Raw genomic sequence first — 21,780 nt, 5'->3', positions numbered from 1 at the left:
CATTTTTCACATGGTCTATCTAGTCCTTCCCCTGCCCACCCCCTAATAGTCTTAAGAGGGTCTCTTCTCCAGTCTTCAGAGAGTTGCTGGAAGTGGGGAGGCAGAAAAGGGGCCTCCTTTCCTTCCACTCTGCAGTTTTAATCTGAAATCTTAGGTGCAGTATTGTGCCCAGAGCTCAGAAACTGCTCACGCTAATGAAATTCCCTGTTGCAAAATGCGCCTAGAACAATGGGAGTTTCGAATGCTGGATGGGCAGTAGCAAGCAGACCAGTGAGACATGATCATTTCTCCCACTGACGAAAGCAACACCCGCACCCACCACACTCCTCAGACTACAAAAGAGCATGATGGCTCCTAAATTGAGGCCTATTAAGACCCCAGAAGTTACTTGAGAGGCTGATGTTGAATAACTGGTTTGCAAAAATGCTACAAATTAACAAAATGATCACTTGGAATGTGGACTGTTTTTATTTTTAAGGCTTCCAGGGAAAGAGAAGCAATTTCCTTCTTAAATCCCTTCCCCAAAGTCATCCTTCTGAGCTGGAATCGCCTGGAAGTTGTACCTTGGTTCGGCCTTGATTTATGAGCTACCCAATTAAATGATCTGTCATAACACTCTTACATTTTGAAAGGACAATGACAAGTCCCATTTCTCAGTTCACATATATTTCACGTTTTCATCTCTGTTAGCAAATCACCTGGGAATCATGGAAATGAGTCCTCCCCGCTTCACTACCACCACCACTGCCTTTTCCATTTAATAAATGTGGTTTGTGTTTCTTGTGTTCTAAATGGAAACAAAACTAACAACTATACATTACATTGACAAAATGTTTTGCCTATAAATCATCATGAATACAGATAGCATTCTGGGAACTGGCATTTTTTGGTATTTATAAAAAGGTTTTTTTTTAAAACTGGCCTTTTAGGGTATAGTCCTTCTAAAGTGAATCAGAAAGATTCATTCATAAAAATCACTTTTTGTTTGTATACCAAGCTATTCACCAGTTAATGAGCAGACACAAGTAAAGTTCAAGGAAGCGCTAGCACTGTCGCATGAAGCAATGGAGAACGTCGTGAAGACCACTATCACCTCTCCCTGCCCTTCATCTTCTCTTCCGAAAGCTCTTTCATCCAAACCCGTCAGCATCCAGTTCACGCTCCCTCTGACATCCTCTACTTTGTCAAGTGCAGAACAGAGCTGAACTATTATTTCTCATGATCTGGACACACTGCTTCTGTTATCACAGCTTAAGGATGCATTAGCTATTTCAGCAGCCATGCTTCACTGCTGATTCATGTTCAGCTTGTGATCAACTAAAGACATCAAGATGCTTTTCACGTATACCACTGCAAAGCCAGGTCCCCCATTCTGTACCTTTGCCTTTGATAATTTGCACCTAGTTGCAGGACTTGACATTTATCTCTGTTGAGTTTCATCTTGCTGGTTTCTGCACTAGTGTTTCAGCCTGCCAAGATAATTTTGAATCTTGATTTTGTCTTCTGCAGTGTTATCTACTCCTCCTGTTTTTGTGTCACTTGCAAATATGATAAGCTTTCTCTGCTCCTTCAGCCAAGTTGTTTATAAAAAAATGTTCAACAGAACAACGCCTAGGACAGAGTCTTATGGCCTCACTTAACTTGCATGACAGCTCTAATAATGACTGCTGTTGTGAAAGCAATGTAGAAAACAGTTTAAGTATTGTATATAATAGGCAGCACCCTTGCCAAGCACTCTTTTTGTCTCAATGCAAGTTAAGCATAAAAAAACCAATTGCCAAAGTTTAGGCAGGGAGGAGGGAGTTTTTCCTACTGCCACTGAAGCCTATCAATATGTACCCAAGAAAAGAACTGGTGGCTAATAGAGACCATGGAATAATAATGGCACAAGAACAAAACCATTAAGTAAGAGATGGCAACAACATTAAGTTTTCCTTTAAAACAAGCTTCTAGCGCATCTTTATCAACGGTAAAGTTATCAAATTGGATTTGAACTATGAACCGCAGCATCACATTGTGTCAGTCTTTAAAGCACTACGGCAGCAATTTTTCTTGCAATCTGGGTACAACTTTGGAATCAACCCATATTAGATGGCTACACTACTATCAAAATTGCTTGAGAGAGAAGAAAGCAATCTTACAAAAATTTATAATGGAAAGCAGCCTAACAGCCATCTTACACACTCAACTCTGTGGTTGTTTTCATTTCATTTTTGCTTCCATAGCACCAGGGAGTCAATCTGGTATGTGGCACTGGATTCTCCAACCCACCCCTTTCCCCAATGATACTGAGGGATGGATACAAGCAGCTACTAAAGGACACCACACTAGCATGGTACACTGCCCTACCAGCGCTGTTCCACAAGTAAAAGCTGATAGCTTAGGAGGGAGATGCCAACATCCATCCCTCTCTGGTCACCATTCTAAGTAAATCCTGCAAACCTTTTACTCTGGTAGCAGCCTCATGGCAGAGAATATGGAAGCACACAGAGTACTAAAAATAAAATAATGTAAGTTATGCACAACAACAGGAATCACAGAGATATTCTGGGATGATATACCGGTAGCTAGGCTCATGCCAAACCCAAAAGCAAGGTATGCAATAAACCACAGTGTGTGAGTGCTGAAGTATTCCTCCAGTTTTCCTAGTGGGACTGAATAGAGGTGGCGGCATTGAACACATATGGTCGTATGGCCTAGCAGCCCAAGGTCACATCAACACTGTACTTCTGATACTCTTCAAAACTGTGAGGAGCTACCATAAAATATGAAGGAAACAAAAGCATCCCTTTGAACAAAAGCCAGTCTAGGAAATGGTTGCTGTAGAGGCTGTGCTGGGGCTTGAGTGTGCAGCAGATGGTCAAAGGAAATTCATTGAAAGTGGCTGTTTAGACAGTTTGCTTGAGCTGCTCAGTTCATAAAATGTTTATTACCTTCTCCTATGGTTTTCTGGAACACTGCCTGTGATAATATCTGGATGGCTGAAAGACCATGGTTTTATTGCATCCAGCAAACCCAACCTCAGGCCATTTGTCTGGCCCATGCATTTCTACATTCTATCCTCTTTCCAAGGTAGTACATCCATGGCAATGTAAACTTTCCAGAGCTCTGTAGAAGCTGACCCTTATAGCATTCCCGGAGAAGCAAGCTGACACATAGACTGGATTCTGAGATGTGAGGTTCTCATTTATGCAGTTCTCAGAAACAAAGGGGCAATGATGAAAGGGAGCCGCAAGCTTGTGCTTTTCATCACTTCCTTCTTCTTTCCAAAAGACTGCAGTGGTCTTTGGGGAATATTTATCAAAGTTGAGATGGCTGCCATTATTAACTTTATTGTGGTTAAAATGCAAATGACATGAAGTTGCCTCCGCACTGTGTAGGGAGGAGAGGGAGGAGATGGACAGGCATATTTCCTTCTCTTTGAAGGAAACCCTCTGTAAGATTTTTACTAGTTTTACAAACCTCTGTCAAGCTTTTCAGCTGTTTATGGCTCAGATATAATAAGCCCTTAATTTAAACCCCCAGAATATGAACCATCCCTCAATGCTGTTGATGACAAACTAAAGGTGTTGAAGCCTCTCCAGTGATATAATGAATGTTTGTGCTATGGTGGGGAATGCTTTAAATTAGCAAGAAATCCTAGACATGTTTACACATATTTCAACTTGAAAAGTACTGGTACTTCTGAATTGCCCAAATAAAGTCCCATTCCCCAGTGGGAAGCAGACTCCTAGTGTTACCTGGGATGCCTGCGGTGGCAGCAGTTCCCATTACCCCATTGCTTTTATTTTTATTTTTTAAAAAATCCTTCCAGTAGCACCTTACTGGAAGGATTTTTTTATTTTTTATTTTGTTTTGACTATGGCAGACCAACACGGCTACCTACCTGTAACTTTTATTTTTCTTGTTATCTCAGGCTGTTTGCCTTGTAATTTCCTGCCTGTCTGATCTCCACCTCACCCTCATATTCTCTATTTAGTGAGTTAGAAATGGGAAATCCCTTGCTATTGGATCATTTCTATTTAAATAAATACAAATCTTAACACCAGCAAGCACATGTGATAATTAACAGATCTGAGGTTATACTGGGGAACACAATGAAAATGGCAAACAGGGTAACCAAAAAGATGAAGGAGCTGCAGTAACTCCACCGCAAAGGTTACAACATTTGGGACATTTGGTCTGGTGAAAAAAATGCGAGTAAGAGGGAACATGATAGAGGTGTAAAAGAACAGAGAGAAAAATAAACTATTCCTCTCTCATAACACTAGAACTCATAAATATCAAATAAAGATGAAGGCTGAAAGATTCGAGAAAGATAAAATGAAGTACTTCTTCATGCAGCACTGTGCAATTGGCTTTCAGAGGAGAAAGTGATGGCCACCAATCTGGATGGCTTTAAAAGAGGATTGGACAAATTCATTGAGGAGAAGACTATCAATGGCTACTAGCCATGATGTCTATGCTCTGCCTTCTCAGTTGGAAGGCTGAAAGCCATAGGAGGTGAGAATGCTCTTGTGCTTGAGTCCTGCTTGATGGCTTCCCATTGGGGAATCTGGTTGGCCACTGGGAAAACAGGATGCTGGACTCAATGGGCCATTGGCCTGATCCATTTTAAGAAGGACTTTAACAAAGTGGAAGAGGTGATTGCCAGGTGGAGGTATGCCAAGGAAACAAATCCTATGAGGAATAGTTTAAAGACCAGAGAACAGAAGATGAGACATGACAGTGCTTCACATATCTGTCATACAGCAGATGGAGCAGGCTTGCTTACTGTTACCTTTAGAGGCCAGGACTAGAACCAAGGGGTGGAAATTGGCTACTAGACAGGATGGTTCTACTCTGCCTCTATGGTTGGATGTAGCATGCTGGGAATTACAAAGGAGAGTGCTCTCATTGTACTCAGGTCTTGCTTGTGACCTTGCTATAGGCATGGTATGATATGAGTTACTAACCCTGATGGTTATGGTCTACCTCCACTGTTGGAGGCAGTAATGCTTCTGAGTACCAATTGCTGGAAACAACAGGCAGAAAGAGCTTTTTTGTGCTCGGGTCCTGCTTATCGGCTTCTCACATGCATCTGGTTGGCATTGGTGAGAATACGATGCTAGACTAGATGGGCCATTGTGTGATTTTGGAGCATTCAGAGTCCTTGGCATTCATTTTCCCCTATAAATCCACACAGCAGCTTTGTAAAATAGGCTGGTGTGATTATCCCCATGTTGCAATGAGGTGACTGTGGACAAGCATGGCTTGTCTTGGGTCATGTAGCGACTTCATGGCTGAGAAATTGATGACGGCTAAGGCTATCAATGGCCACTAGGCACAATTACTATGCTCAGCCTCCATGGTCAGAAGCAGTAATACTTCTTAATACCACTTTATGGGAATCACAGGTGCTGAGAATGCTGCTAAAGCTGCTTTGAATAACAATGTTAATATAATACACACTGTTTAAATTCTTAACTCATATTTACAACCTCTCCTTGTTGTTTTTAAAAATAAATTTTAATAGCAAACAAAGGTAGAAATTGCATTTGTGTCTCTCCTATGAGGAAAGCTTGCAGTGTCTGGGACTCTACAGCTTAGAGAAAAGTCAAGTAAGAGGAGACATTTATAATTTTTTGGAGAAAGTAGAGAAAAGTTTTTCCGCCTCTCTCGTGACACTAGAACATGAGGACTTCCAATGAAACTGAATGTGGGAAGAAGATTCCAACAGATACAATAAATGACTTCTTTATGCAGTGCAGAGTTTTACTATGGGGCTGCCTCCCACAGGAGGGGATAATGGCTAACTTGGATGGCTTTCATAGAGGATCCGACAAATGCATGGAGGAAAGGACTGTCACTGGCTATTAACCACGATGGCTCTGCTCTGCTTTTGTGGAGCTGCAATGCTTCTGAATACCAGTTGCTGGAAGCCACAGGAGGGGGGAGAGTTGCTCCTGTTGCATTCAGGTCCTGCTGGCAGGTTTCCCACTGGGACATCTGGTTACCCACTGCGGACACAGGATCATGGGCTACATGGCCGGCCCTACGCCGCCCTTGCCTGGCGCTCCTGCTGCTGAGCCTCTCCTGCGTCCTTCGCAGGTGCCCATTCTGTGACCCGCCCCTCCCCCGCTCCCCCCCCTCAGTGATTCGCCGGCTCCGCCTCTCCTACCCAGGCCTCTCCTTCCCCCCCGAGCTGCTTGTGAAGGCCCCCACCGCCGGCGCCTCACCTCCCGCCGCACGTTCAGCAGCGAGTAATAGTCCTCGTTGTCCGGCGCCTCATCCACTGACGAGGCCGCCGCCATGTTGCCGACCTCTCACCCGCACTCGCGCATGCGCCGGCGTGGTGGCTGCAGCCGGCCGGCCGCCGTCCTGGCCGCTCTAGGAAAGAGGAAAGCTAAGGAGGCCTCTTGGCTGCAGCGCCCCCTGCAGACACACTTTTAGAAAAAGGTGGCAGGGACTGGTAAGGGGAAAAACGCAAGACAGCGGCGGGAGGGCACAATGTCGAGCGAGGAGGACCGCATGCACAGAAGCGGGAAACCAGGAAGGGGGGGGTGAACGGCTCCTGAGAGAGCTTTTGAACAGGCCGCCGCGTGGATCTCGGCGCGCATGTGCAGCCCCCCTATTGCTCTCTGGCTTCTAGCGGAAAGCGACGCACCGCCCTCTTGTGGGCGGGGATATTTGTAGCGCCGCCTCCCTCAGACTCAAACTGTTTCAGTGTATCTGAAGAAGTGTGCATGCACACGAAAGCTCATACCAAGAGCAAACTTAGTTGGTCTCTTAAGTTGCTACTGGAAAGAATTTTATTATTTATCATTTTGTTTTGACTATGGCAGACCAACATGGCTACCTACCTGCAGGGAGGGTGTTAAGTACAGTATTGAGCAGTTTGGGAAAACATTATAGCAAAATACATTAATCGGTTATGGAAAATGAAGCATCAGTGATGCAGCCCAGTCAGTAACCGTGGATCTCTTCTGTAGCAGTTAATTAATGTGAATAATAATATTCATGATTTAAAAGATTTGAATATAATAATAATTATATTTATAATCAGGATCCTTTCCACTTCGGTGGTAGGATGCAGCCCTGTGTTGGGGAGAGGATAGTCTGGTGTGCACAATGTTGTAACATACTCAAGAAACCCACACACTTTGTTCCGTATTGATAAATCCCTTGAAACTACCCGTGCCTGTTCTATACATATCCCTGATAATTTACGCCATCTATAATCGCCACTTCACATATCTAGAAAGTGGGGGGTGTGGTGGCGGTGGCATAAATCCGTCTCTTTGCCATCCTTTTAAACGCCGAATATCGTATACATTTCAAAAGGTGGTTAAAGTGTTTTAGGGTATGTCTACACTGCAAACTGACCAGGTTTATATCAATTTCACTGTTATGGCTTGCTGTAAAGAGTCTTGAAGTTTGTTGAGATCCGTGATATAGATCTTTTGAAGATCCCGTTGGAATAAGATATGTGATGGACCAGGATCAGACTAAAGGGAGCCCATCTACCAAGCATCTATCCTGCTACCAGCAGTGGGTGCAGTCCGGGATGCCCGCAAGCAAGTCTGGCTGCTGTCCCTCAGTGATGGGCATTGTAAAGTGTTCTGGCTCAGAGAAGTCTTTTGGCTTGCCATCCCCACTGCTGGACACTTGAGGCACCTTTTATTCTGATTGGTTTGTGCAAAGGTTCTACAACAGGGGTTGCGTTGCATGGAGGAGAAGGAAGGGGAAACCCTGTTTCACAAGCAGAAGTCCTTGTGCAGGGCTTCTGCTAATGAACTCCTTAGCTCCATCATGCCACCCAAAATTATTTAAATACATTACTAACAGGAAAGTAGCTCAGGAGGCAGTTGGATTTGGATGACAAGGGATTCAAAGGTGTGCTAAAGAAGGAAAAGGAGACTGCAGAGAAGCTGAAAAGGAATAAAAGAACTACCAGGCTCTTGGCAACAATTGCTATCTTCTGTCTCCATGGGTCAGAGGCATCCCCTGAATACTGCTGGCTGGAAATCACAACAGAGAAGAGTGCTGTGTTGCGCACATGCCCTGCTTCCTGACTTCCCAGAAGAGGCCATTGTAATGGCTTTAAAAAAGGATTAGACAAATTCATGGAGGAGAAGGCTATCAGCAGCTACTAGGTTGGAGGCAGCAATGTTTCTGAATATCAGTTGCTGGAAGCCACAGGAGGGGCCATGGTGGGAACAGGATGCTGGACTCAATGGGCCATTGGCCTGATCCAGCAGGCTTGTCTTATGTTCTTAACTTTGCTTCAAGCGATTGCTACCGCGTATTTCCTTTTTTTTTTTTTTTAAATAAGAATTTATTGGCATTTTTCTATAACAACATATACCCACACCCACACCTACAATTAAACAAATGCAAAACAAATAAAACAAATACAAACAATGTCAAGTTTTCTTATTGCATCTTTCTAAAAAAAAAAAAAAATTCTATTTCCATATCTTGACCATTGACTTCCCCTGCCTTTTCACCTTCGAGTTTATATCCTTAATCTACTTTATAACCATTTCTCCTGAGAACAGAAAAAAATTTAAATTCAATTGTATAATTACATTCAATTTATATCTTCAACATTTTACTAAGAATACATCGTCATAATAATACCTCGTCGTAATTCTTCTTCATTTATTCTTATCGATTTCTTATCTTAATCTACATCTTAATCTTAATCCATAAACTTCATCCACTTAAATTCACTTTACTTATACTCCACCTCACAGATCTTCACAAATCATTCGCATCAAATCTATCTCTTCTATCCTTAAGACCACTGCTAATAACATAAAAACTTGAAATATCTCCTTTCATGTTCGAATAAAAAGTATATAAAAAAAAAAAATTATTGTTGACAGTATTCGCCCTCCGATTTCAATTTACCATATCAGGCTACTTTAAATTTTACTTAATGCTTCACCCCACACCCCCTCTGTCCATTATTCTTCTCCTGGTGGCATCAGCACTGAACTTCCATGTAACTTCCCTCTCCAAACGTCCACAGATCCAGGCACAGTCCAAACCTCTCCTTGCCACGAGTTCAGGGGTGTCCATCTCATCATCTCTCAGCTTCTTCGGTTCTTTGTAGCATTCCTTTTCTTCTTGTAAATACCTTAATTCTCTGTCCCTGGCCCCCGAGCTCACACCTCGGGGACTGGATATAAAAAATCTTGATGTCGCCTTGGGGCTGCCACCCCCAGAAAGCGAATTTCTTCTCCGAAGTAGCTCACTCTTTTCTCTCCATCTTTCCATCCACCCACTCAGCTCCTTGGCAAGGCTTTCTTCCAAAGTGTCAAAAGTTTTAAAAGCCTCCTCTGTGGGCAATTGGTTCCATTTCAGACCCCCACACAAGACTTTGACTCTTCTACAAAGCAGTTCCACCTTCAAGGCAGTGAGTCTCTGTTCATCTGTTAGTCCAGAGTTCAATACCAGTTCAAGGACAAAGCCCAGCATACTGGCAGAGGAGGAGGAAGTGGGTATCATATTTCTACTCCTGCCTCTTTGTTCGTCGCCATTTTCCTGAGCTGGAGCACAAATACCGCAACTTTAAATGGAGATATTTTCCTCTAGTTAGCTTCCCAAAAAAAGAGATTGCCAATCTCATGTGTCAATTTTAAATACTTTGTAACCAGTTCTGTAGCAGTAGTCACTCAAATTGGTTAGTTTGAGCTCGAAGGGAGGGAGGCAGGCTGCCTTTCTCCTTCCCCCCGGATCGTTCCGAAAACACGAATTCTAATCAGATTCTTTACTCACGACCACCGGGTTCCTTTAGCTCCATTCTTCAAAGGTAGAACTTAGACGCTCACCGCGGGCTTTGTCGCCGCATTTGCATCCCGGTTGGGGCATGTCCCCGAAGCCCGGCTCCGTTGGCCCTTCACCCCCACTCCCCCTTTACAGGGGGGGCGAGGGAAGGGTTCGGAGCCTCCGCGGGCGCTGCCGGGGAGCCCAGGGTGCGGGACGCTCTTCCCGCACCCCAACCGGAGCCCCGCTTTGCGGTAGCGGGGCTCCTAACCCCCGGGATGGACAGGGCGCTTCGGACCCGAAGCAGCCCTCGACCACCCGGCGATTGCGTCGCCGCCGGAAGTCTGCTACCGCGTATTTCCCCCCATTTCCCCATTACTTTCCTTACTGCAAAAAGCCCAAGGGTGTTTTTTGGTGTCCTCTCGGTATTATTATTATTATTATTATTATTATTATTATTTTATTTTGGAAGCAGATTTGTTGGGCAAGAGCAGCAAATCTGCTCTAATTGCAAAACCTGGATTTATTGCCTCATGCTTGAATCTCACTTGCAAGAGAGCACCAATCTGGCAACAGCCTAATCTCCTTTTAAAGCCAGCTAAGCTCCTGCCCGCTGCCATCACCTGGTGGAAGAGACCTCCACACATTAAGCACGCATTGTGGAAATAGGCCCTTCCTCCTGGAGAATTATAGTTTTCTCCCTCTTTCTCTCATAACACCAGAACTCGACGTGGACATCCAACGAAGCTGAATATTGGAAGATTCAAAACGGAAGAAATAAAGTAGGCTGCTTCTTCACACAGTGCATAGTTAAACTATGGAACTCGCTCCTGCAGGAGGCAGTGGTAGCTTTAAAAGAGGATTAGACAAAGAGAAGGTGATCAGTGGCCAAGATGGCTGTGCTTTGCTTCCAGGCTTGGAGGCAGCAATGCTTCTGAGTATCAGTCGCTGGAAGCCACAGGAAGGGGAGGTTGCAGCTGGAATACTGCAGCAGCCGGAAGCAGCGTCTGGGCAGAAATCGCTGTGAAATGTCTGCGGAAACCTGGACATAGGGCAATCAATGTTGGAAGTCTAGATTTTTGACAAATTTCCTTAGAAATAGCTCAGAAACTTCATTTATTTTTGAGATTTTGCAAAAAAATATTGGCCTGATCCAGCAAGCTGTTGAGAGGTAAACTACAGAGCCCAGAGCGGGGAGGGAATGTGTTTCGAATGTGCTTTTAGGGTATCATGTGTACTCGCAAACTTTTCACTGCCCTTTTTCGGGGTGGTGGGGTTATCATTATTTATTTATTTGTTTATTTATTTATTTTACATACCGCCCTATACCCAGAGGTCTCAGGGCAGTTCACAGAACAAAGGTTGAGTAGAGAAGAGTTGTTACCTCCCGGCAACATAAACCCTGAGCGAACAAGGTGTTATGTACTGAGTTGACTAGGATCCAAACTGCAGCAGTCTGATTGGTCCTAGAACAATAGGATTGAGATTGCAGCAGTCTGACTGGTCCCAGAACAATAGGATTGAGATTGCAGCAGTCTGATTGGTCCCAGAACAATAGGATTGAGATTGCAGCAGTCTGATTGGTCTGCAGGAGCCACCCAATCCAGCTCCAGGTGGAAGTGAATCCGCACTCTGATTGGCATACAGGAGTATCCCGGAATTAGCCAATCACGTGGGGCCCATTGTGTAAATAGTGTATATAAAGCAAACGTTTTGGGGGAACTACATTCCTCACTACTATGAGCTGAATAAAGAGCATGAAAATCACACTGGACTCCGAGTATCTTTCACAAGCATTGAAAGGAACGTGACTGTGTAAACAACTGCTTGCAGCCACCAGTGTTATGTAGCTCATAACATCCTCCACTCCCCTTCAGGCTTGACCCTACCATTCCTCATGTGTCGTCGCCCCCCCCCCCCGCTCTCCTTTCTCTGCCAATGGTGAAAGGTCCTCCTCATTACCACTGTGCATTTTACAAGCACCTTTCTCGTTAGTTGTGCATGCTGAGGCAGCACCCGTTTTGTCTCCCTTCCTTAATTGCTTGGCGTACGTAGACGTACCTACAGTCCTATATTTGGAAAGGTAATTTTCATGTAAATTCCTGCCTCTGGTATATATTGCATTGCGAGATCTAATTAATTAGATTGGGTGCCCTTCCTCGGGAAGATTACTTAAAAATCTGTCTGTTCTATAATTTAAACGTTCGGGGAAATTGCAGAGTTCTGAAGAAAAGGAGGGGGGGGTTGGCAGGGCTGGCTGACAGCCTGACCTTACAGAAGCATAGTAGTAAGTTTCAGGGGGGCTTACGTCCAGGTAGGCGGAGATAAGATTGCACGTTTTGGAAAGGAGATCGGCACTGTTCCTGCCCCCTTCCAAATCTGTTTTCCATGCACAAATCCTCATAAAGGGGTTCCACAGAAAAAAGTCTCTTCCTTCCGTTCCACCTGCAGCCTGGGCCCCTACCTCCATACCTGTGTCTTCAGTGCATCCTTGCTTCTGCACTTTTTGAGGCATAGGGCATCTCATAATGAGGCCTGCAAAGTGTCCTGTCCCCCCTCCTGACAGGTACTTTGAGTTATCCCTGCTCCCCACCGCTGAGGATTCCCCTTGTGGTTTCGTGACACTGGATCCCAATTCGGTCTCTGAGATATTTCCTTCCCAAGATCCCTATCTTTCCATTTATAACATAACAGGTTTTTGTTTTGTTTTGTTTTAAAGGCATCGTAAGTTCTGCATTTGTAAGAAATCAATCTTTTGCTTGGTCAGACCACACCTGGAATACTGTGTCCAGTTCTGGGCGCCACAATTTAAGAAGGGTATTGACAAGCTGGAACATGTGCAGAGGAGGATGATCAAGGGTCTGGAAACCAAGCCTTATGAGGAACAGTTGAAGGAGCTGGGGATGTTTAGCCTGGAATAGAGGAGACTGAGAGGAGATAAGACAGCCATCTTCAAATATCTATAGGGCTGTCTTAAGGAAGATGGACCAAGCTTGCTTTCTCCTGCTCCAGAGGGAAGGACCCCAACCAATGGATTCAAATTACAAGAAAGGAAATTACGAGGAAACATCAGGAAGAACTTCCTGTCAGTAAAAGCTGTTTGATGGTGGAACAGTTTCCCTCGGGAGGTTGTGGACTCTCCTTCCTTGGGGGTTTTCAAGCAGAGGTTGGATGGCCATCTGTCATGGATGCTTTAGTTGAGATTCCTGCATTGCAGGGGGTTGGATTAGATGACCCTTGTGGTACGATCCAACTCTGTGATTCTGATTTCCCCCTTGCAGGCAGGGAATTGGGTAAGGGGATTGCGAAACTTTCTGTGATCCGGGAACTGCATCTCCTCCTGAGCCCAGCTCGGCCCCCGAGACGTGTTTCTTCGCTTCCTTTATCTCCTGCAGAAAGAGAAAAAGCCAACCGTATCGTTAAATGAGGGGGGAAAGGGCTAGCCATATACAATTTTGTCATGCACCTTCGTGGGGACGGCCAGCCGCATATTTCAGCGGGGGAGGGCCCTCGCCTTGCCAGACTTTCTGTGGTGCCTGCGCACTTTCCTCCCCACCCAAAGTGAAGTGGCAAAACAATTTATACTGCAGCAGTGAAGTCTGAAATCCATTATTGCCGGCGCTTATCTTCAAAACAGAAGTCAATTTATCCCAGCTGTTCCCCCACCCCCTCCTCTGCAATAGATCTGGGCTGCATGCTCATCTAGGGCAGGAGAAGCTGTGGGTGCTCTTGCATTTTGCGTGGGACCTCCTCCCCCCCACCCGTGCTTTCCCAGGGGATAGATGTTGGCCCCAAACAAAGGTCACCACCTGTCTCCATTTGAACGAGGGCTGCGCTAGCCGGGAGAGGAACATTGCAGAGTGCCACTGCCGAATCTAAGCCGCCCTCTATAATTCATAAGGAGAAATTACCTATAATCTTTTTATTATTCTCTTGTCATTGAGCCGGGATGGGGATTTAAGGCTATTTTTGTCGTTTTCTCCATTGCTTTGCCTCCGCACACTTGGAAAGCAGGCTGAGCTAGGAGGGAGTCGAGGATGGTTGGGATGCACAGAGGAGCTCCCCACCCCATCCCGCTCCCTGCAAGCTGGAAACTGCTGAACAGGGATATTTCCAGTTCAGCCACCTCAGGGGTGTCCTGGATAATCATGCAGTTTGTAGGATATTAACCGTGGAGGGGTGAAGCAGGGGTCCCGGTTTAGGATGCAGAGGGAGAAAAAGAAGAAGAAGCAAACTCGCCGGAAAGATATCTGAGCAAAGGGCACCCAAGGTGCTCAGCAGCCTTTCACCCGAGGCTGGCCCTTGAGTTTATTCAAGACATAGCTGTCAAATCTCCCTTTTTTGTGGGAAACTCCCTTATTCCAAGCCGTTTCCCGCTGCTATCCCTTATTGTTGATATTCCTTAAATTTCCCTTATTTCCGGGAAGGAGAGTTGGAGTCCGGGGACTCTTTGGGTCCCTGCCTTTCTCAGCCCTGCCTGCCTGCCTGCCTACCTCACAGGACTGTTGTGGGGATTAAATGAGGACTGGGACCAGGGAGCTCCTTGGAGAAAAAGGTGGAATATAAATACCTAATAACAAACAGACAGACAGACAGATATATAAAGAAGAAGATAACATAGATGGATGTTTCTCAGCAACAGGTGCTCAGATTAAGCATTGCTGCCCCTAACTGGAGGCAGAGCAGAGCCAACCTGGCCAGAAGCCATCAGTGGTCCTCTCCTCCTGCATGAATTGGCCTAATCCTTTTCTAAAGCCATCCAAGTTGGTGGCCATCGCTGCTCCCTGTGGCAGGGAGTTCCAGAGGTTAACCGTGTGCTGCGTGAATAAGTGCTTTCTTTTCTCTGCCCTGATTTCTCTTTCCTGGGAGCTCTTTCCTGGTGTAAATTAATTTGTAGCCTGGGGGGGGGGGATTACCGCGGCGTGGACTGTCCCTGAGAACCGTAGACTGTCCCCGGGACAGGTGAGGGTGCTGATCCCTTATTTTCAAATCCGAAACTTGACAGCTATGATTCAAGATTCAGTGGGAAACACACAACCAGGCTGAAGCGACCCCCGTCTCCATGACACCCCCGTGGTGGCTGAGCTAGGAATAAGAACACAAGAACAGAAGCAGAATCCGCCGGATCAGGCCACTGGCCCATTTAGGTCAGCGCAGCAACCAGCCAGGTGTCTCAGTGGGAAATCTGCAAGCAGGGTTCGAGCACAAGAGCCCTCTCCCGTCCAACATCTGGTATTCAGAATCATTACCCTTTCTGACTGTGGAGGCACAACGTAGCCCTCATGGCTAGCAGCCATTGGTAGCCGCCTCCTCCACGAATTTGTCCCATCCTCTTTTAAAGCAATCCGAATTGGTGGCCATCCCTGCCTCCTGAGGGAAGGAGTTCCGCAGTTTAACCGTGTGCTGCGGGAAGAAGGGCTTTCCTTTAACTGCGCCTGAATCTTCTGCCGCTGCTGCTTTATGCCTCTAAATAACTAACTATCAACATTAGCAATGCAGGCCTAATAGCCGCTTTGTTTCATGCAAATAGATGGGCATGCTTTGCTGCCCAATGCTGGCTCAGCAAGGTCCAATGAGGATAGGACTGGCAGCTTTCAACCAGCTCTGGGGGCAGCTGCCTTTCCTGAACCACAGTTTGGAGCATCTCTCTGAACACCAACGTGTCTTCAGGCTTGGCTCCGCCCACTCAAGCTGACCATTGGGCCCTCCTGGAAAGGAAAAGCTGTCAACAGCCTCCTGTTGGGATTTGTGCCTTCCCGGCTTCTGTGTGTGTGTTGGTTCCGCCTCCTGGTTTGCATTTACCGAAAACATTTTTTTCCCTTGCCCTTCAGCCCCCCAAAGGCTCCCAGAGCTGCTTAGAAATGTTAGCTTAAGACAGTCCTTGCCTTCAGGCTTAAAATCTGAAAGGCGTAGCACAAAAGGAAAAGGGACTGGGAGGGAGAAGGAAAAAGGCAAGCTCTGGCAGTAGTGTTTAAACATTGCTGGACTTTTAGCACAGCTAGTGGAGAGGCTCTGCACTCCCATCTCAGTCCATTCTCCTATAGGAAGCTAGTTACAGTATTATCATCTTTTTTTCAATCAGGGAGATGATGGTGGTGGTGTCTCAGCAGCCCTGATCCAAGAGCAGCCGTAGATCAATTGATGAGTACCTGCTTTGCATGTAGAGAGTCTGAGATTCCATCTATTGCCCCTTGAGAGATCTCACGCAGCTAGACCAGGAAAGGCCTCCCTCCGAATCCTCAAAGAGCTGCTGCCAGAAAATCACAGCAGCCTCTCACTTAGTGCTCTCCCAGTGCTCTGGACTCTTAGTATTCAGGGATAGTGCAGGGACCTAAAGTTCAACAGAGCCTGGAGGCCGTCCAGTTGAGGAAGGCTCTGGGCTAGGTGGGCCAAACTCAACAGGAGGAGGCTTCGTACATTCGGCAGCAGATGTGGCGCTCAAATCTCGATCACATGGTGGGTTAAGGGACACAGAAGGACTGGATCCTCCTCACTGCACCCTTCTGAAACAAGGGAGCAATGGGCCGGCAGCCTTCTTGAAGGGGCCGCTTAAATCTTCACCTAGGCAGAAACTCAGGGGGGTGGCTGTTTGTGGTGGGGTGGTGGGGAGAAGCTGCATTGCAGGGGGTTGGACCCAGTGGCGTAGCAAGGGAGGGGCGTAGGGGGCGGGGCGCCCCAGGTTCCAGGGGAGGGGGGTGACACTCCCCGTCCCCTCCCGCCACTCCCCACCACCCGGCCCACAAGCCACCGCCTGCCCGGCAGCCCACACAGTCACCGTGGCACCAGATGGGCTGCGCATGCACAGCCTGCCGCAACACCCCACCCCCAGGGGGGTGCCTCCGTACCGCCACCCCGGGTGGCGCGGAGGCTTTCTCCACCACTGGTTGGACCAGATGACCCTTAGGGGTCCCTTCCGACTCTACAGTTCTGGGCATCTATGATGCTCATGCCTCTTTCCTTGCAGAGCAGACGTTTGCAACATGGCTTGCAGACCCACTGCTCATTCTAACCCAGCCTTCCTCTACCTCTGTCCGGCAACATCTGGAGGGCTGCCCAGATGCCTTCCAGATGTTTCTCACCAGCCCCTGACTCAGTGCCAACTGCTCCGCCGTGCCAAGACTCTTCTTTTCCACCCACCACCGCAGTGTGATACTCGACCTTTTGCAAGATAGCTGAAGAAAGAGACAGGGATGAGAGTTCAGAGGTCTGGAATTGCCATGGCAATGTGTCCTAGATTTCCCAGGAAGCCTGCAGTGCAAAAGGACAAACCATCCCTTTTGTGGGGGGGGGGGCTGCGTCGTCCCCTGGCAAGAGGTAGCAAAAAAATCACAGCACGTCCTCTCGCCCTCCAGACACCCCCCAACACACACACACACACACACACACACACACAGCTGTCAACTTTCCCCCCTTTTAAAGGAAAATTCCCTTATTCCGAATAGGATTCCTCGCAAGAAAAGGGAAAAGTTTATAGCTACGCACACACGTTGCATTTAAGTGATGGCGAAGCAGACCCACAAACACACAACTGCTTGGTTGCTCTAGGAGACAGATTGTGGCACTTGAAAAGACTGGTTCTTGGGCAAGAAATGCATGATTTACCACCATCGGAGGCAGCAATGCTTCTGCATACCAGTTGCTGGAAACCACAAGAAGGGAGTATTGCTCTTGCACTCTGGTCCTGCTTGTGCTCTTCCCATTGGGGCATCTGGTTGGCCACTGTCAAAACAGGATGCTGGGCTAGATAGGGTCCCTTTGCCCTGATCCACCAGGGCTGTTCTTACATTCTGATGCCCAGGGAGCCTTCCAGTGTGGCTGATGTTTGCCCCTTGCTTTCCTGGATGGAAGATGGACAGAGGGACAGGGCAGTCATTCTCCTCTGTACAGTAAACTCTACATACATCCATTGCCCCGCCCACTTTTGCTTCCGGCCCCGCCCATCACTGCCACATGGCCCTCAGGAGGTGGCCTGGGAGACTGATGAAGCCCTCGGGCTGAGCTGGAAATGGTTCTCCACACCTGCCCTTGGTGATCCATGCAAGTAGTGTTTCTATGCACAATACCTTTGGGATTCCTTGACTTTCCCTGTCACAGCTGACTGTAAACAGGATATTGCCTCCTGCCTCATACTTCCTGCCGCCCCCAAATGGACAATCTTGCCTTCGTTATAAAGATAATTTCTGTGAATGAAACTGCCAATAAGAAACGAGTCCCTTGGGTGGATATAAAGTGTTTATGCAAAATGTTAAAGAGAAAGAGGGAGGGGAGGAGGGAGAGAGAGAGAGAGAGAAGGAGTCTTGAACATAAAAGCTTGCAAGCCAGCCCGTTCTAACTCTCAGGTTGCAATCTAACAGAGAATCAGGTGCTATAATAATGATATATTATTATTATTATTATTATTATTATTATTATTATTATTATTATTATTATTATTATTTGTTGTTGTTGTTGTTGTTGTTGTTTTATTATTAATTTTATTATTTGTACCCATCTGACTGGGTTGCCCCAGCCTCTCTGGGCAGCTTCCAACATATATAAAAACATAGTAAAGCATTAAACATTAAAAGATTCCCTATGCAGGGCTGCCTTCAGGTCTCTTCTAAAGGTTGTAGCCTATAGTTACTTTTCTCCTTGACATCTAATCCTTCTACCTCCAGGAACCAAAAGGGGGATAGCAGCATGGGAGGGTTAGCTGGTTATTTCTCTAGGGTGCTATTTCCTGAAACAGGGGACAACATGGGATGGAGGGATATGGTTGTAAACATCAGCCCAGGGAGCAACATGGTAGCTGGCTGAAGATCTTTGGGTGCCCTGAGCAAAGGTGGAGAGGATGCACCCCCAGGTCTGTGTACAGAAGCCCAACAAGCTGGCAGCTGAAGCCTACATCAGCAATGGGGTATTTTTTTGCTTTTTACAACAACAACAACAACAACAACTTATTATTTATACCCTGCCCATCTGGCTGGGCTCCACCCTCTTTAAATTTTTTAATTTCCCCTCTTTTTATTTTTATTTTTAAAAAACCTTCATTAACATTATTAACAACCCAAAAGCGCAGTAGCAGGCTATTACATAATACAATATACAAAATCAACAAACAATAAATGGATTCTGTTAGGAGATACTGCTTCCAAAAATGTGTACATTAGTCAAAATGGCCTGCAAAAATATATTTACAAGGAGGAATCCGCAGTGAAACATCGCTGAATTTTCATTTTCAGGAGGATTTTTAAAAAGGAAACATTGCAGACTGGTGCAGAAGTGTGGAGGAGTGAATTTTAGATGGTAAAGCAACGAGAAATGGAGAAAACCAAAATGGATAGGTCCTTCCATCCCTACTCGCAGCCTGGGTTTGTTTGTTTGTTTGGTCAACAGAGATGAAGGCCGCCATAGGGTTGCAAAGGGGAAGACTGAGAGATCATCTCATAGAATCACAGAATTGTAGAGTTGGAAGGGATCTCCAAGGGGCATCTAGCCAAACCTCTGGGAGCAATGAAATGGCTGGCACAGTTCCCAGATGCCTTTGGCGACTGACTGGTGCAGTGAGAGAAAAGGATGGCAAAAAGGTCAGGCTTTAAATTTTTTGTGAAACTTTGACATCATACGGCTTATTGCTTTGAGCACTTGACGTAGTATGTAAAGGAGCAGACTTCTATCTTAGACCTATTCATATACTTTTATAAAACATAGAAACCACTAAAAACAGAACAAAGTAATCATTACAACGACTGACCAATCGAAAGGCTTGAAAGAACAGGAGAGTTCTGTCTGCATAGACAAGTCTTCAAGAGATGCCTGGAAGTCTGTGAGGGAGGATGAACACGGCATCTCTGCCGGAAGAGTTTCCCATGGCATGGGACCAGTGACCACCGATGCCCAGCTTCCAGCATACCCTCCAACATGTTGCCACAGAAAAACGGGTCTTCCAGGACACACTCCTGTATGAATTGTGTGACCTGCATGAGATCGCAGTGCCCCAAACCTCACTTTCTTGGGTGCCACAATCTCACATGAAATTGCACCCTGAACATTTTTGGGGGCTGTGGCACCCCAAAACAAGATGTCCCAATTTAATCAGAGCAGCTGAGGCCAGTTGACACCAGTCAGGCGTCTGTAACACTGAGTGGGCAACTAATAGGGCTCTTCTGGCCAATCTCATAGCACAGGGAATATTGTGCTGAGGGTGTATTTTGGTGATTTACTTAAAAACATGCACTGCAAATGCCCACACTGATTTTGGAGTCCAGCTTTTGTGGGTGCAGATATTCTTTCTTTCTTTCTTTCTTTCTTTCTTTCTTTCTTTCTTTCTTTCTTTCTTTCTTTCTTTCTTTCCAAGGGGGTTGCACACAGCCGTTATGGCCCCTCCTGTATTAAGTCCATCCGTACGGATGCCCCTTCCTCTTCTGGAGCAGAGGGGCTTGGGCTGGAATACTCCAGGGCTCCAACGGAAAAACATTTTTGCTCTTCCTTTTTAATGTTTTCCCTGCATGCTGCTGCTGATTTTATAACCTTGCTCACTGCATAGGAAATGAGGCTGTTGCTTTATTGCTGGAGTCCGAAGGACTCCTCATTTTCTATCGGCAGGGGAAAAAACCAACAACTCGCAGATCTTCAGAAAGGGAAGTTTCAGACGCAAACGCTTTGTCTCCCTCCCATTCCATCTCATTCTCCCGGCCCTGCTTTGGCTATTGCATCGTTCAGGAGAGCAACATTTCCTCAGGGGAAACCTTCTGGGGGCCACATGCCAGGAATGTGCGTGCACGTTAGGGCCGGAGGTAAATGGCAAAGCAATGGGCGGGGCCAGAGGCCAAATTGGGAAGGTCAATGGCTGGAACTCTGACTTTTGTACAGTGGGCTGCATTCCAGCCCCACACTGAGGTTTCTAAACAAACCCACCCACCCCAACTCCTTACTTATTGTCAGGAGCAAGCCAGAAATAAATCACACAGACTAGGTGAAGAAACAGGATCTGCACAGGAGCTCCAGGCCTCATGAGCACAGCAACTCTTCTCCGGTAGGTCTTGCCTCTATGAGGCGGTCGTGGAGACTGAAGTTCCCAGCCTTCCCACAGCTGCTTAAGTCTCCTTCTCTGCCAGGTCTTTCCCAAGCAATCTGAGACTGTGCCAGCGTTCCCTTTTCTTGCTGTTCCCACTTCATGCCTCTGCTGGTTCTGGCGGACCACAGGGAGGGGGAAACGTGCTTCTTCATCAGCCTAACTCGTCTCTTCCTCTTGGTCCCCCTCATCTCCAGCCTCCGCTTCTGCCTCTGATTCTGGACTTGTCTCTCCCACAGACTCTCCCCTCTCAATAAACCCTGTTACCTCTTCGACTCACAACTTCCAACACCTCTTCCTCACAGTCTTCTCCCTCTTCTCTCTCTGACCACTCATTGTTGTCCCATCACCAGTCCCTGGGCTCTGAGCCTTCTTCCCTTGGGGCTGCCCCAGCTGGTTCCTCCCACCATTCCTCTGCGCCCAAGCAGCCCATGACACCCAGGCAAGCAAGCAAGTGCAAGGACATGTTCCAGCCAGGCATTTGAGGGAAGGTTGGAGTAGGATTGGTGTGAGGTGTGGCCTAGGAAGAGGGTCTATGGCGTGGGGAGAGTCCTGAGGTCCTGATACAGAGGTCTGGCAGGCCAAATTTGCCCCCAATGCCTGAGAGTCTCCACTCCTAGTGTAGCCCCTCACCTGAGAGTTCAGCAGCGCTTTCTGATAACCCTCCCATATTCACCTGTACTTTACCAGCAGCTAGAAAAGCGTGATAAAGATCCTATGAGATCATTCTGGGACCCATCAGGCCTTGTGACACTGTGCCATTAAATGACATCAGGAGTCATACACATGTCTTTTTAAAAAGAAAAAGAAAAGAAAGGCCCTAATATGTGAAAATCACCGCTTTATTTTTAACCGAGGCAGGAGCTCTAAGAATAACTCTGAAAGCCAGGCTTAAATGTGAGAAAAGATTCCATTGCTCAGTATAGATGACACACAATTAAAAATAACATTGGGGGGGAATGCAAAAGAAGAAA

At 46.6% G+C, this 21,780-nt stretch overlaps 1 protein-coding gene across 2 annotated transcripts in view; it reads right to left on the bottom strand.

Annotated features, from left to right (window-relative positions):
- Positions 1-6,354, bottom strand: part of DNAJC11 (DnaJ heat shock protein family (Hsp40) member C11) — a 53,668-nt gene extending 47,314 nt beyond the window's left edge. The window contains exon 1 of one of the 2 annotated variants that reach the window (XM_033156535.1): positions 6,219-6,354. In XM_033156535.1, the coding sequence (XP_033012426.1) occupies positions 6,219-6,293 (75 nt within the window). In that variant the 5' untranslated portion in view covers positions 6,294-6,354. Of the gene's footprint in view, positions 1-698; positions 724-6,218 lie in introns of those variants that run through there. The other variant, XM_033156536.1, reaches the window with a different exon arrangement.
- Between the last annotated feature and the right edge of the window lie 15,426 nt (positions 6,355-21,780).

This window comes from Lacerta agilis, chromosome 8 (assembly GCF_009819535.1).
Source record: "Lacerta agilis isolate rLacAgi1 chromosome 8, rLacAgi1.pri, whole genome shotgun sequence".
NCBI lineage: Eukaryota > Metazoa > Chordata > Lepidosauria > Squamata > Lacertidae > Lacerta > Lacerta agilis.
This window is presented reverse-complemented; position numbering and strand designations above follow the sequence as displayed.